The sequence below is a fragment of the Manis pentadactyla genome, chromosome 4, assembly GCF_030020395.1.
Source record: "Manis pentadactyla isolate mManPen7 chromosome 4, mManPen7.hap1, whole genome shotgun sequence".
Classification (NCBI taxonomy): Eukaryota; Metazoa; Chordata; class Mammalia; order Pholidota; family Manidae; genus Manis; species Manis pentadactyla.
In genome coordinates, this window is record NC_080022.1 from 35,032,314 (window position 1) to 35,048,801 (window position 16,488).

At 45.0% G+C, this 16,488-nt stretch overlaps 1 protein-coding gene across 8 annotated transcripts in view; it reads left to right on the forward strand.

Annotated features, from left to right (window-relative positions):
- The window catches only part of ARMH1 (armadillo like helical domain containing 1), a 54,626-nt gene that overhangs the window by 4,238 nt on the left and 33,900 nt on the right, over positions 1-16,488 (forward strand). For all 8 annotated transcript variants that reach the window (XM_057500133.1, XM_036893150.2, XM_057500135.1 and 5 more), the window contains exons 2-5: positions 9,197-9,424; positions 13,150-13,218; positions 14,097-14,263; positions 15,275-15,471. In XM_057500133.1, coding sequence (XP_057356116.1) covers positions 9,219-9,424; positions 13,150-13,218; positions 14,097-14,263; positions 15,275-15,471 — 639 coding nt within the window. In that variant the 5' untranslated portion in view covers positions 9,197-9,218. The remainder of the gene's footprint in view (positions 1-9,196; positions 9,425-13,149; positions 13,219-14,096; positions 14,264-15,274; positions 15,472-16,488) is intronic.

The following is a 16,488-nucleotide window of genomic DNA, read 5'->3' on the forward strand; positions in this document are numbered from 1 at the left end:
AGGCAGGCAGCCCAAGCCCTGGATGCTTCTTGCTTTTAGAAATGTGCCTTTTCCCCCTCTGAGAAATTATATTTAGAAACAAGAGCTAGTGACCTCTGATTCTTAATAGCTCTTCTCCCTTGCTGCTAAGGGCGTTTGGCTTAGTGCAAGAGCTAAGGTTTTTGAGATTTTGTGATTTTAGTTTCTCTGCATGAAGAACCATTTGGCTGCTATAGAAATGATTTATGGATGAGTCCAGATTTATTAATCACCTCTGAAAATAGAGAGGAAATTAAAAACAGAGAGTCCACTCTGGGCTGAAGATAAAGTATATTTGTTGTCCTTGCAGAGGGCCTTGCCAAGGTTAGAAGGCCACAAACAAACCAATTTGGACCAAGGTTCCCAATCTGGATTTTAATTTCATGTGCCTTGATTTCTCAGACCGTTTTCTCTCCAAGGTGAAATAATGACTTTTAATTGGCTGCCATTTACAGAGAGATTCCAGGAAGCATGATGGCAAACGTATATTTTTCTCTGGCATTTCGTGTGTGCTCCAGTTCTTATGATCAAGCTGGTAAAGCTGACTTTTATTGCATGCTGCATGCCATGATCGGTTGACTATAAATTAAATCCTCTTTTCCAAAAGCCATTTTCCATTAGTGCTAATTTGTTTGCTTCTCATTTCCACTGATCATTAGAGTCTCTGGTTGTGAGCACCAAATTGGAAATAATTTCTTTGACATTTCAAAAAATTTTCTCCCCTTCTTGAATGCCATTTGGCTATAGCTAAAGAACATTATGGTTTGCAGAGGAACAGTTCACTTCAATTACAATTTAACTGACCGTTCATGGCACTGATTCCATCCTTAGTGCCCAAAGATGACACTGCTGCTGACATTGCTATTTCCTGTCATCACTGTAAAATGCCTCATAGGCTGCCCTGGCCTTCTTGGGTCGAGGTGCTGCCACTCTGCATGTGGCAGCTTTGGAAGTTGGTAGTTTTGTGGGCATTCATTTATAACCATCTAAACAGATGCTGGCTGATTTCTTCACCCATCCACCCAGCAAGCATTCAGTAAACATCTATTTTATGCCAGGCATTATGCCAATCCGTCGGGGCATGGAGATAGGAAGACCAATCCCTGCTCTTGAGGAACTCACACTCTAGGAGGAGGGATGGTTAGGTTCTACAGCACAGTAGGGTACATTGGAGAGCCTCTAGTTGTCTTGGGGAATTAGCCAAAGGGCTAAAAGGAGGCTGGCCATTCCTGAAGGCAGGGCAGCATGGAGATGCTGAGGGCCCTGGAAGAGCAGGGGGAGTATGTGGAAGTAACAAGATGAGGTCAGCCTGGAGCCATGTTTTGAAGGGCCTCATGTGCCATGTGGAGTTTAGACTTTATCCTGTAGACCAGAGGGAGAAATCTGGAGATGAAGAAGGGAGAAAGTATAGAAGCTTGAGGGAAAGGTAGTCAAGGAAGGCTTTATTTCTGTATTGATTTGGTTTGGTGAAGATTGAGTAAGGGTTTAAGAGGAGTCCGAGGAGATGGAAAGATTGAGAATGGAGGGGCAGAATCTAGTGCACAGAGAAAGGCTGGGTGCTGATATGGTGAGGCTGAGAATGGAGGGGAGAGAAGGGAGTCACGATTAACGGTCCCTATAATCTCTGTGAAGTAGGAGGCAAAATTATCTGGTCCTCCCCCTCAAGTCCTTCCCCTCTTTCGTCCTCCACAACCAGCCAGTCACAGGTCCTGGTCCTCCCACCCATGTGGCATTTCTGCTTCTCCCCAGCCCTGTGTGGTCAGCATATTTTGCCAAGATGATATTTCCAGAACACTCTTTTCTTGTCACTCTTGACTTAAAGCCCTTCAATGCATTCACATTGGCCTCAGGATAGAGTGTAATTGCAGCGGAGGATATAAGGCCCTTCATTCTCTGGCCTCTGCCTATTTTCCCAGCCTCATCTCTTGCCACTTCCATCCTCACCCCATGTTCCAGCCATTCTAAACAATCTCAGCAATGAAAATAAGAGCTAAGCTTTATTAAGGGTTTTCAAAGTTAGGTAGTTTATTGACCCTTATGAGGTAATTATTATCACCTCTTCTCAGGCAAGAGAACTGAAACCTAGAAAGGTTAAGTAATTTGCATAAGGTCACACAGCTGAGAGGTGGGAGATCATCCCACTCATGTCTGTGTTCCTAACCACTACACTGTACTGCTCACTTGCAATTCTTTTATAGGCCTTATACCTTTCACCTCTGAGCCTTTGCATGTTCCATTCCCTCTACCTGGAATACAGTTTCCTCTCTTCACCCAACTAGCTGCCTTTCAGCCTGATGGCATCTCCTCTGGAGAGCCTTCCAGAACAGCTACCCCCCGAACCAAGGCTGGGTTAGATGTCCCTTCCACATTCCTAAAGTATCCTGTGCTTAGTCCATCATAGCACTTACCACACTGTTGGGACTAAATTGCTGATTTATAGCCCTCTCTATTCCACCCCCAAACTGTGTACCCCTGAAAGAAGGAACTGTGTATTTTCTTCATGTGTACCCTAGAGGCCTGGCACAAGGATGGAACACACTTGCCTCTCACTATTTGTTGAACTTCATGTTTAAAAGAGTTGCTCATAATGAGTTTGGAGGTGGGGCAGAGGGACTCTTAATCAAGTTTGAGGCAACTTCCTGAGGACTTAGATACGTGACAGGCACTGGAAACTCAAAGATGGGGCAAAGAGAGGCAGCAAGCAGGGATGCAGGCCAACCAAGAGAAGATGTCATGGTAGAGAGGCATCAGGGAAGAACGTGTTTCAAGTAGGAAGAATGGTCACTGATGTTAGCTGAGCAATTAGGAGGTTGTCAGGGACGCTGGCCTGAGTGATGTTAGCGTGGGGTCGGGGTGGGCGGGGGCTGGAGAGAGACGCCAGACTGCGCTGGATTGAGGAGAGTCTGGTCAGCTGGAGAATGGAAAAGAGTGTGTAGACTGTTCTTAAGTTCTGCTGGGAAGTGAGAAAACCAGAGAGGTGACTGGAGGGGGATAGTGGGGGGAGGTAAGTGGTTTTTGTTTTAATTTTTGCCTATTTTTGTTGTAGGATAGGCAAGCATTAAGTAAGTTAACAGGAAAAATGCTTAAATAAAGACAGCAGTTGAGATACAGAAGAGGAGGGAGTAGTGGACAGAGTGAGGGCCCAAGGTGGCAGGTGGGTGGATGGAGAGCTCCCGTAAAGGGGAAAGAAGGAAAGGGGAGTGGGTGTGAGTACAGGTGATAGGCAAAAAATGAAGAGGACTGGCAGGACATTCTTGCCTAATGGCCTATAACTTTTTTGTAAAGCCCAAGAGTTGGTCTTCTGGGAACAGATGGAGGAGGTGGGGGGAGGGTAAAGGGCTTGGAATTGAAGGTTTCACAGGCGATTCACAAGTTGAGGATGTAGGTCATGAGTGTGAAAGCTGGGTTGGTTAGAGGTCATTGGAGTCTAGGTTTTGTGCCTCTCCTATGTGCTCCAACAGATCCTGGGATGGACCCCAGCACAGCACTTACCACTTTTCATTAAAATCTCCTGGTTGCCTTTCGCTCTCTAAGCACCTTGAGGGCAAAGACTGTGTTTGTCATGTTAACCAATCCCAGTGCCAGTGCTTGGCCAGGAGTCGACACCCAGGACATCTGTTTAATTAACTATTGTGTGGAGTTAAGGAAAGTAAAGCACTCATGAGTACAGTGTGTTGGATGTCAGTTTAAACTGCACTTGTCGAGCACCCATTATGTGCCAGGGATGATGCTGACCAAACTAGGGGGTGAAACATGTTCACGCTGAAATCGCCTAGCAGCTCTCAGGTAAACAGGAAGCCTCCGGGGCAGACGTCACAGCGTGAGGAAGGGGCCGCAAATGAGCACCGAGGCAAGGCTGAGGGGAAAGGAGAGGAGGCCTGACCTTAGAGGGAAAGGAAAGATTTAGAAACAGTTGGGGACTTCAGAGAATGACTTGAGGTGTGGGAAAGCTGGCAGCCTTCTCCCAATCCCACCGGAAGCAGGAACATGGGGTGTGGGTGGGGAGGGAGGTCAGATTTCAGCTGTGGCAGAGTTTAGATGGAAGGTCTTTGGGTTTGAAACTTTATCTTGTGCGAAATGGGGAACAACCAAAGAATTTTAAGCAGGGAAACCGCTCAGATTTGCATTTTTTCTGTGGCAATTAGGAAGGGGTAAACCTGAAGACCAGTTAGAAGGCTGTTGCAGTAACCATGTGTGGGATGAGGGAGTAAATTAAAATAGTGGCAGTGGAGGTAAAGATAAATAGACTGATCTGAGGTAGATTTAGGAGACATAATTGGCAGAACCTGGCCACTTTTCAGATAAAAAGAGCAAGGGAGAGGAATACATCAAAGATAGCTCTTGGGTGACTAGAAGACTGGTGGCCCGGTAACTGACATAGAACCAACTCAGAGGAAGGAGCAGGTGTGAGGGCTTGACGGTTCAGCTTGGGACCCATTGATTTGAAGGGTGTGTGAAACACACTGATGAAAGACACCCACTAGTCATTTATATGAGAAGGATCTGGACCTCTGGAGGGAGGCCCAGGCTGAGAATATGGATTTGGGAGTCATGAAGCCTGCAGATGTAATCTGAAGTGATGGGAATGGAGGCGGTCACCCCGGAAATTATGAAGCTTGAGAACTGAGAACAGCAAAAAGACCTGAAGAGGATCCAGGCTGAGGCGCAGAACTAGCTGAGCAGTCGAACCAGAACCAGGAAAGGAGTTTTGAGAAGAGATCTTCCACAGTCCACCAGAGGTCAAACAAGGTGGGACTGCAAGCTAGCCACTGAATTTGGCAACAACAGGTTATTGGTGGCGTTTTGGAACAGGGGAGAGCAGAATCAGTGCTTTTGGTTTGACTGAGAGACCCTGACCTCTGGAGTTCACACAAATCTGAGTTCAACTTCCATTTCTACCCCTTTTTAACTGTGAGATCATTAAAACATGAGCATATCTTTTTAAACCTTCATTTTGTCATCTGAAAACTGTGGATAGTAATAACTACCTCCTCAGGATCTTAAGAGTATTAAATCAAATAATGTATATAATACATATAATGATATGTGAGTAGCTTTTAATAAACACTCAAAAATGTTAGTTTCTTCTCCTTGCCATCTTTCCTCTTTCCTAGGAAAGACACAGAATATTCTGCCTTCGATTTTGGTAGTCAAGAAGCACTTAGATATAGAATTTCTGCCAGCAACTGTCTCTTGAAATTGGCACATTTCTCTTCTTTTCCCGCTGTTTTCTTCTTTTTAAAATTGTACTTTAATGTTCGTTTTGATTTTCATTTTATTTTGAAGAATAGTTAAGATAAAAATAAGTAAGTGGCTGGAGGTACTTCATTAAACATGACTGCCACCTTTTATCTCCCCCCGCCTCTCAAAACCTCACCACCGTATTGCTACAGAAATACCTAAAAGGTATTAAGTCCAGAGAAGGAGGTAACAGCAGATGAAAGGTCAACAAATATTAGAAGGTAGAAGGAAAGTGAAGGAATGTCACCTGGCTTGAAACATCCTGAGAAATTAGAACTAAGCGCCAACAAGGGTGATTACCAACAAGAAGCCAGTCGGCTCACCCACTTTACCCTTCCACAAGACTGAATGCCTTGGAAGCTCAAAGGTCAGAAGCGAGGTATGTGGTAAACATGGGAAGGGCTGAAGTCCGCATGCTTTGCCCCCACCCCCGAGCTCTTCTCAAAAGCCAGACCACACCTCAAGCTCTCTTGCTGCACAGGTAGGAAGGGAACTGACCTGAACGCTGCAGGCCTCCATACCAGGAGCCTCGTGCACAGTCTCAGGGGCAGGGACAAGATGCAGGGTGGAAAATCGAGTGAGGAGGAAAGGGCTGCATGCTGCCCTGTGGCTGCCCAGCCCCTCCCCCTCCTCCACTCCCAGTGTGCCAGCAGCCAGGCACTTAGCACCCCCACCCTCTCACCTTCCCTCGGAAAGTAGAAAAGTTTCTCCAAGGGCCCTGAGAACCCCAGGAGGGGGAAAAAATCATTTACTGGCATTTATGGGTTCCTAAAAAGATTAGTAGTTGTCTGATAAAGAAATTTCCAAGAACTGAAGGACATGGTGCCTGACTAGAAGAGCCCAAGGGCCTAGTGTAGTAATGAAAAAGATCCGCACCAAGGCGTGACATCATACAATTTCAGAAAAGGATTTAAGAGCATCAGGAATAACAAAAATAAGCCACAAAAGCACAGAATCAGAATGTCAGACTTCTCAACAGCAACAATGGGGAGGCTCAAACCAAGGAAGCTTATTTCTAACATGGAATTATATACCCAACCAATCTAACATGAGATCAAAATACTTTCAGACTTTGAAGGACACACACACACAAATAATTTGCGTATCTTAGGAAGCTTCTGGAGTCTGTGCTTCAACAAAATGAGAGTAAACCAAGAAGAAAGAAAAGGTAGATCCAGGAACTAGGGCACTGGACAGAGCAGACTGGCAAAAGGAAATCCCAGGACAACATTTGTGTACCAGGCTCAGCGAGCAACCAGTCCAAACTGGAACAGAAAGAAGTCTGTGGGACAGAGGTCTCCAGGAAAGAGATGGAACTGATCAGGAAGGGGCTGAACATTTGGAAAAATCATTGCTACATGTTTGAACATTTGGAAGAAAATAGCTCTAGGTACTTAGAAAACTGCATGATGGAAAAAAAGAAACAATTCCAGGGAAAAGCAACTTAGAAAATGTAACAGTAGTTTACAGCTTGAGTGAACAGATTTTATTTACTTGGTCAACAGTATAAACACTAACTACTAATTTAAGTGTAAATTGTGGAAAACTCTTTGTGAGGTATAAGAGAAAAAAATGGTTAGAGTGGTACAAGACAGCTAATTTCTCAACTGTCAGAATAAGAAATAAATACTGCCTGATGCGGATAAATCAAGTAATGTCATGTATAAGTCTGCTCAGGCTGCCGTGACAAAGCACTGCAGACTGGGTGGTTTACACCACAGAAACATGTCATCTCACAGTTTGGAGGCTCCCATCAAGGTGTCTGAGAGGAAGGTGTGGCAGGGTTTCTTCTGAGGCCTCTCTCCTTGGCTTGGTCCCTGCAGGGTGTGCCCTCTATGTGTCTGTGTCCTGGTCGCCTCTCATAAGGCCCACCTTAATGACTTCATTTTATCCTAGTTACCTTCTTAAAGACCCTGTCTCCAGATAGAGTCACATTCTGAGGTACTAGGGGATAGGGCTTCAACATATGAATTTCAGGGGTGCAGTGATGGGGACACAATTCAACCCATAGCAAGTAGTATAAACTCATTACTTGAGGATCTGGAGATAAATACCTGAAAAAATAGCTAAAAAGGTTGAAAGTGGTTGTCTTTGAAGTGAGATGCAAGATGGTGAGGGCTAAGGCAGGCGCCACTATGTGACTGCTCACTGAACAGCACACGGGAACCTGGGCCTGGGTGCTTCCGGCTGCAGCCCTCCTGTTCTCCAGCTCTACCACAGCTCGAGTTTCCCAAGGGCCCGCAGTGCCGTGTCTGTCTCCACGTCTCCCTCAGCACCTTGCGTGGTGCCCCATGAGGGCTGGTCACTGCATATTTACTGAGTCACTGCTGAATCACTATAACCTTTAAAGCTGGCATTTGTGGGTTTTCTTCTCCTGTTAAAGAGAAAAAGAAGATAGGGGAAGGCTGAGATTCAAGAAAATCTCCAGGCCCATACTACGGAACATCCATCTCAAAGCTTCCCACCTGGGGGTCCTAGAGTTGCTGGCTGCATCTCTGCTATAGCACTTGACCCTAGAAAATGTCCATCCACAGCAGGCCAGGGGAACAGGGTGCTTTCCTGCCTCATGAAGCTCGTGGTGGTATTTCAGCCTCACCTCCCTGGAGTCTAGAACAGCCACTCATCCCCATTTTCTTGAGGTCTGTTGAAGGTGGCTATGGCCTCAGAAAGTTAAGTCTACAGACTTAGAGGTGTAATGTCATCCACAGTGATGGATGCTTGATCCAATGAAAGGTTTTGGTCATTTCTGTGTAGGATAGGCCACAGTTACTCACCTGGCTGTTAAGGCTGACAGGATTTCGTGGCTGTCTCCATCCCTGAGGCTACTTGAATGTCCTTCCTGGGAGCACATATCCAGTGTCCTCTGGGGACCAGTGGAGGTTGGTGTGTATGTATGTCTGTCTCAGCATGCATCACATTATTGCTTCCTAATAAAATTCTGATAGCTGGGCCCCATCAATATCTCAAATACATGTGAGGAAACGTTAATTTAGAATCAATTTTAGGATGTTTCAGACTGTAAAGTCCTTTTAACTAGATCTCTGGCGAAGATGTAGAAGCACTTTATGGGACTGTAAATTTCATGTTGAACAGTCTGGGTGAAATACACATCTCCCCTACATACAAGCTCCTCTCTCCATATCAATCATGGCCCCTGCACGTAATGTTTCACAAATATTCTGTAAATCATGGAAAACCCCATGATAATGTGAAATATGACTTTCACTTGTCTGTTAGACAAAAGAATCACACATGCCTCTTTCCCATCAGCACTAACATTTGTTATGGATAATAACACTTTCAATCACAACTATTTTTGGAAAACGGGTTTATTTTAAACCTTCCCTCCCCCACTGAAAACACTCTCCCAAGGACACAGACTCCTACAAACCACAGCCCATTAATCCAACTACAGAATGGGAACTTTTTCTTCCCACTAACTTTTTTTAAAAGTTGCTTTTAAGAGAGTTAGTATAAAAGCCCAAGGTACAAGGTTAAGGAGCATTTTACCTTGGCTGACTGGCATAAGAGGGAGCCAGGTCTCTAAAGACCCCAGATCTCTGAGCTGGTATGAGTGAGGGGTGAGCAAGGCCTGGGTCTTCAGCAAGCAGCTTCTGGTCAGCGGGAGCCTGTAGTCCTTTTAGTTGCCGGCATCAGCGGAGAAGCCAAAGGGCTAACATTTTAGCTGTTAAATAGGAAGCAGATGTTTACTACCTTGATAGCTTTAATTCCATTACAGCACAGCTAGATCCTCCCTGTTTAAGTAGCAGGTGACCAGTCCTAGAGATGCATTTTTGAATGTCACTACATCCAAGTGGGTGACAGAGGCTCACCCCACTTCCAGGTGATTCTAAAAAAGCAAAACCCATAGAGTAACTTAAGGACTTGCATGGTTCTAAATATTGTGGTAACCTGTCTATTTCCCCTCCCTCTGTAGCCAACTTCAGGACTGATTCATCATGACTTCTGTGAAGGAGCAGGTGGCAATTAGCCGGCTCTTGAGTTTTTTACAGGATTGGGACAATGCTGGCAGAGTCACAAGGAGTCACATCCTCGACAGTTTCATTGAAACCAACCAGGGCAGAACTGCCCCTGAACTGGAGCAGGAGTTTTCCCAGGGAGCCAGCTTATTCCTGGTGCGCTTGACCACCTGGCTGAGACTCACGTATCCTTTGCTAAACAGAAAAAAAAAAAACGAGGCAGTCTTCCAAAGAGCAAAGGAATGAAGATGGAGAGAGCTCTTCTCTTGGTTCTAAGATATTAGAACAGGACCTCTGGTGATCAAAATACCAACCCCAAAGTCAAGAACTCCCTCACTCCAGTCTTCCCAACCTATAAATAGATCCTCATTCTTACTCCTAGTCTCTTTTGCTCCCATCAGAATTAAAGCGGGTATTCCTTCCATCCAGGGCTGATCTCTCTGTGCTGCGCTTGAGTCCCCTCTGATCTCCCCAGGGACTTTATTCTTTCTCCCCTATAGCCTTTGCTTTGGCCTCATTACCTGCTTTTTCATCAGCATTTACATATGCTCAAATCACTTCCATCTTTGAAAATGAAATCCCTTTCTCAATCCTGCATCTCACCCAGCTCCTGCCTTTCGCAGTGAAACTTCTTAGAAGGTTTGTCGACCTTTCCTGCCTCCATTGCCTCACCTCCTTTTGCCATCCCCGCACTGCAGTCTGACTACTGTACCCTCCACTCCACTGATGCAGGTCTGGCCAAGGTTACTGGTGATTTTCTAGTTGCAAAACCACATGACTACATCCTTAGTCCTGCTAAGTGACCTCTCAGTGGCATTTGTTACTCAACCATTCCCACTTCTCAAAACATTCTTCCCTGAAACTATGTAATGTCATATGTCAATTATACCTCAAGAAAAAAAAGAAAAAAAATGAAGTATATATAGACCGTATCACTCACACACACACACACACACACATACACACACACACACACCTCCTGTGGTTACCATGATACCAGTTCTCTTGGTTATCTCCTTGCTTTCTGTCCATTCCTTCTCTTCTTCAGCCATCCCTTAAATGTCAGTTGTTTCCTGGGGCTCCATCCACATCCCTGTTCTCTGCTCACTCTCAGATCTCCCTGCGTGACCTAATCTATTGTCAGTACCACTCCAGTTCAGGGACTCCCAAGTGTGTACCCCTGCCCAAATGTCTCTCTGGAGTCGGGGTTCCATACCTATTAATCCAACTACCAACTCCACCCATATCCCACTGAATGACTATCGTTCCTGGCTTGGGAACCTAGCTGACTGGGATGCCATTATGTGGGAAGAAAATACAAGAAAAGAAGTGAGGTTAGGGGTATGCAGGTTTAGTTTGGGACATGTTGTGTTTGAGGTGCCTGTGCTCAGGAGCCCCAGAGGCTGACTGGGGCTGGAGACACGGGGTCACCTTTGGGGTGGCAGTTTACATTATGGAATATGAAATATTATTGGGTGACTTGGTGTTCCCTTAAATCTCACACCCGAAGCAAGTGCCTCACTTGCCACACTCCAGCCCCAGTCCCTGACCACTGCCCCTTCAAAGGCTCTCCACTCCTCCACCTTCTCCCACTGCTGCTTCTCAGTCACTATTGTGGATTCTTTCCCACCCACCCCTTAAATGTTAGTGGTTCCAAGAATTATTCTGTGTTCTGCCCACTACTTGCTTACTCAACAATGCCCTTATTCCCCCAGGCCTGGTATCACTCTTCTCTGTATCCTAATGCCAGTTAAAGTGGCTGACATTGCATGGGCACTCAGCAAGCTGAGTGAATGCCTGAATGAACTATGCTTTTTATACACAGCTATATATTCATTTTCTACACCTGTAGTAATTCATAATTTCCTAACTTGTGACCTTGTCAGACAACAGAGAAAAGACCAGCTGAGGTGGCATGATGTTTTAAATCAGTGACCCTACTTCTCCTCCCCACCTCTCCAGTTAGAGTGGATTTTTAAGGAAAACAAATCAATATAGTATCATTATGTATGGCAAAACTGACTTCTACCTAATCCCACATAAACCTCAAACCACCTGTTTAACCTTGAACTTACTAATAAATCAGTAAAGCTAAGGATTTATACATTATATGACAAAATTATTAGTTACTGTTTATAGAGTCTTTTTATGCTCTAGACACTGAGCTATGTGATATACAAATATCTCATTTGAGCCTAATATAAAGCCTAAATAGGAGGTTGGCATTATCCCATTTTATAGATAAAGATGAGCCTTGAAAACATTGCATAATTTACTAATGTCAGAGATAAGGTTTGAAATGGGTCTGGTTGGCCCAAAGCCCATTATACTGTCCACTCTACTTCAATGCCTTCTACCCCATAGACAGTGCAGACCCACAGTTCTACTTCCAACTCTACACAAGGAGATAATCCAAGTGAACAGCCCCACTCCCTCTGTCTACAGGCAGGAGGGCCTAACAGTACAGACTCAGACTCTGAGCTAGGCTGTCTAAGAACTTAGGCTGCCCATTTCCATCAGTTAACTTTGGGACCTTGGCCAGGTCATTAACCTGTCTGAGATTGTTTCCTAGTGAGGAGAATGGAAACGCTAATAGCACCCACTGCAGGGTGTGGTGAGGATTAAATGAGACAGTGCAAGCAAAGCAGTTAGCACAGGGCCTGGCACACACTAAAAGCTTAGCACTTGTTAGCTGCTGTGATATTGTGGCCAACTTCTGGAACTAACTGCTGGAAACAATGGACCAGAAATGTGTAGAGAGAGTAGCTATGAAAATAAGACCAACCTGGGACAAAGGAAAAAGATGGTGACAGAAGTTGGCTAACCTCACTGGTCCCTGAGGACAAGAGGAAGAAGGCCCTGAGGCAGGGATGGGGCTGGGGCTTTGGGAGAGCAGGGTGGAGGACAGCATAGGAGTACCACGTGGGCTGATAGCCTGGCCCCCAGCTAGTGCGGCAACAGGCAGGGGAGCCTGACTCCAGAGCAAACACTGCTTTTGCAGTAAAGAGCCTTTCCTAATGACCCAATCTGTCTCTACTTCTATTGGCATCCTGGGAACCAGGGTGCAGCAGAGATAATTTGCCTCACGCACCCTTCCCCCAACAAAGCACCATTACCTCCAACCCATTACATTAGCCTTTATCAGTCTTGGAAGCTCTCAGTCATCCTCCATGAGCTGCAATAATTTCAGCTAATTTCTTAAGTGTTCTAAGAGCCTGTGATGTGTTATGAGCCTAGTAATTGTTGACTGGTTCCTTTTCTGTTGTGGCTTGATTTCATACCTTAAGCTGATGCATGCGCTGGGTGCTTTATTACAATGAGGCTTTTTGCAAAGCTCACATTAAAAAATAACATTAAATACAGAGGTTGTTTTAAATCAGAGCTTAATTTTTCCACCATCTCCCGTTGTTCTTAATAGAAAGACATGCAATTCTTCATAAAGATAGTGACCTCCAGTGTAAAGCTTTAAGCAAGTACAAAATTGAGAATTAATGATGAAGCTGATTATATTTAGAGAAGTCTAAAAATGAGGCATAAAGTAATGGACTGTGCTGAGACCCAAGGGTGCAATGGTCATGGCTAGAGAGGCTTGGAACTTGACCCCCAGCTTTCTCCATGCACCTTTTATTCAGCAGAGCTTCCTTGCTCTCTAGGGGGCCTGTCAGCCAAGACGGCCGAACTACCCCTGAAAAGCTTACAGGAGAACCATGAACATGCTTGCCAGCAGCCCACATTCCTTGTACCCTGTATGTGTAGCCACTTCCCCTTCAATCTAGTGGCCTCTCTCTGGTAAAGGATACAACTCAGCTGTTGGTCACCCTGGGCCATAGCCGGTACCAGGGATCAGACCCAGGATCTGGTGTCTGTGTGCAAAGCAGCCCTGAAATTCATTCTTTAACTTGTCATACAGCTATATGATTGGCTCATGTTTAGATAAGATATTAAGGTCCATTGGCATCTTCTTGTCAGCTGTAAGCAGGTGAGTTCTAGCCTAGAGAGATTCTGGGGTCTTAGTTGCATATTGGGTTCATGGCATTCTTGCTATTCATACCACATGGGACCACAGCTTCTAGTTATCAGTGGGTACCTAGTAGCCCTCAGGGTGCACCCAGAGGTAGTGTCAGATGTGGTCCTGCTCTGGTTTCTCCATCCCTGTGGTTCTACTGACACTTTATCATTCAGCACCCTCTTGGTTATGAATTACGGAAAACCAATTCATAGTAGACCAGGAAAAAGGGGAATTTACTAGTTCACTTCACTGAAAAGCCCAGCAGGAAGGTAGAAATCCATTTTCAGGCCTGGCTATATTCAGGAGCTCAAAAATTGTTATGAGTACTTGGTCTCTCCCTCCATTTTTCTCCATTTCTCAGCTCTGTTCTCTGTATTCATAGGCCTCCATGTGTTATCCTCTTCAGAAGTGTTAGATACATTCCCTCCTAACTCAGCCAAAAAGAGAGCATACCTTTCCCAGGGGCTCCCAAGAAAGTCCAGAGTGTTGAACCTCATTGGAGCAACTTAGGTCACATACCTGGCTCTAGCCAATTACTGCAGTCAAAACAATGACGTGCCCTGTCACCTGCTCACTCTACCAAAACCACATGGCCCAGAGTGTTTACCCAAGGGACCGTTTAGGTGCTATTTCTAAAAGAAGAGGAACAAATGCTGGAAAGCCAAACATGAGAAATGTCCATTGTATTTAACTTTTGCATTTCCTGCTAGAAGGAAGAACTTCCAAATTATTGTGTCACTTTACCCATGGACAAAATATGTGAAGAAAGGACCTTGAGATCCCTTAGAAAGGTTAGTGCCAAAGAAGTTGACAAATGTCTTATTTCTACTCTTCTACCCTCTGGACAGTAATCGGTACCTTGTAGAATTTCTTGAGGTTGGAGGTGTCCTCACTCTCTTGGAAATCCTTGGGCTGGAGAAGATCAAGGAGGAGGACAAGAAGGAATCCATCAAGCTACTTCAAGTTATTGCAAACTCTGGCAGGAAGTACAAGGAGCTCATTTGTGAAAGCTATGGTAGGTACTAAGTATGGAAAGGGTATCAACTCCCATGTCTCTCTAGAGACCTTGGTTAACTGGCGGCAGCACGCAGGTCTACCACAGCAGAACGCATCGTGGAACTATTTGCAGGCGAAGCACTTTGTAGAGTGGACTCAATTAGCTCCTGTCCAAAGCACCACTAGAAGACCCAGATTTATGGTTTTCATGATTTGTCACTTGCTCAAACCTTTCCATGGTGGTTTTGGAAATACTTCTCCATTTTAAACATATTCCCTCTCATGCATCCATTCAACAAACATTTGTTGAGCCACTGCCTAAAATCCTTTGTGAAACTAAGTGAGTTAGGAATAATTCTCGAAATAAAATTGAAATAAAATTACTGAATATGCATGCTAGGTATTTGCTAAGGTTCTCGAGGTACAAACTGAAAGAGTTTTATCCTCAGAGAGTGTACAGTGTGGTGATAAAGGTAAATAATCCACTGATTTCAGTATGTTCTATCCAGTGCTCTAAGTGTGCAAAGGAGATGCCATCCCCCAGGTGCCCCTTCCTCAAAGCACGTCCCCCACTCCACTTCTATCATGGTTCTTCTCTATGTCGTGCCATGGCCTCTCCGAGCCTCAGTGTATTTAAGCATGAAATGGGACTAATACCTCCCTCTCAGTATAGTTTCTGGAATTAAATGAAGTGATATTTGTCAAAACATTTAGTAAACTGCTGAGTGCTACACATGTGTTAGTTATGAACCAATCAGAAATGCATGCTTATTTATGCATTTTGCAGAGCCATGTTAAATTTTAAAACAGATTATGACAAGCTGACAGGCCTCTGTTGAAATGAAATCCTCCAGCCGCATAGCCATAAGGTGAGCAGGACAGTGATGCAACCTGAGAACTGAGTGGAACTCGATTCTGCTCTGATTGAATGGGCTTGAATAACATCTTAATACCACTACCTTGTACTCTTGAGTGAGGACTATTTACATAAATTCCTTCCAATTCAGCATTTCCTCTTTTCTTTGCTCAGGCATACGATCCATAGCAGAATTTTTGGCAAAGTCTAAATCAGAAGAGACCCAGGAAGAAGTACAGGTTCTGCTGGATTCTTTGGTTCACGGTAATCCCAAGTACCAGAATCAAGTGTACAAAGGTCTAATTGCTTTACTGCCCTGTGCATCCCCAAAAGCTCAGCAGCTGTCCCTGCAGACCCTCAGGACTGCTCAGGTAAGCCCAAGCTTCATGCTCCTGTGGTTCTGATTCTAGCCTAGTAACCTTACAATTACCTAACACAGTCACGCTCCATGCAAGCATGAGAAACTGAGCTTGGCCTCCCACTGCAGGTCTGCTGTTCAATCAGTGTTACTTCCAGAAGGCCGAGGCAGGGCAGAGAGTGCACGCCTCCCAGCAGAGTGATTTGTCCTGTTTACTTCAGGATCAGAAAGATGTTGGCAGACTTAAAAGTGGTTGAGACAAGCAACAAGGATGGTGGAAGGACTGTAGTAAAGATCAAAGGAGTCAATTTGATAGGGAAAGAATCATGGCACATTTGTAGATGGCATGTAAGTGAAGAGGCAGGATCTGCAGTGCCTGAGGAAGCCCCTTTTCTCTTGTTGGAGTCTGTCTTCTCAGACAGGAGTGGGAGAGAAGTCAGATCTGGGGCATGGCAGCCACATGAAGACACTGTGCCTAGTAAAGAAGGAAGAGAGGAGCTCAAAGAGTGGTTTTGAGATGAATCACCAAAAGCTTTCAAAACAGCCCCAGGATGGATGCAGGAAAAGACCATTAAGAGATCAAAGAGACAGTAAGACCTGAACCGAGACAGTGGGAAGAGAGGTGGCCATGTTGGACAGACATTTCTGAGGCAGAGTACATGGGACTTAAGGCAGTAAAGGAAAAGGAGTTAAAGATGACATGCAGCTTTGGATTTAGACAGCAGGGTGAGTTGTGTGCCACCAAGAGAGCAAGAGAAACTGATTGGATTTGCGAGGAGATGTGTTTTGACCCAATAAACTTGATGAGCTGGCTGGTTCCCCACTGCCCATCTAAGGAGCAGGCCATGCTGGTTGCAGAGATGCAGCTAGGTCACTTGTGTAAAAATTGCTGAATCCCGAGCCTCTCTTGCACAGAATCTGACAGCTTTCAGGCAGCCTCTGGTAATGCTTTTCTTTTTTAAGCTCCCCAAGGAATTCAGATTCTCAGCTCTATTGAGGAATTATTGCTCAGGACATCGAGTAGAGATGC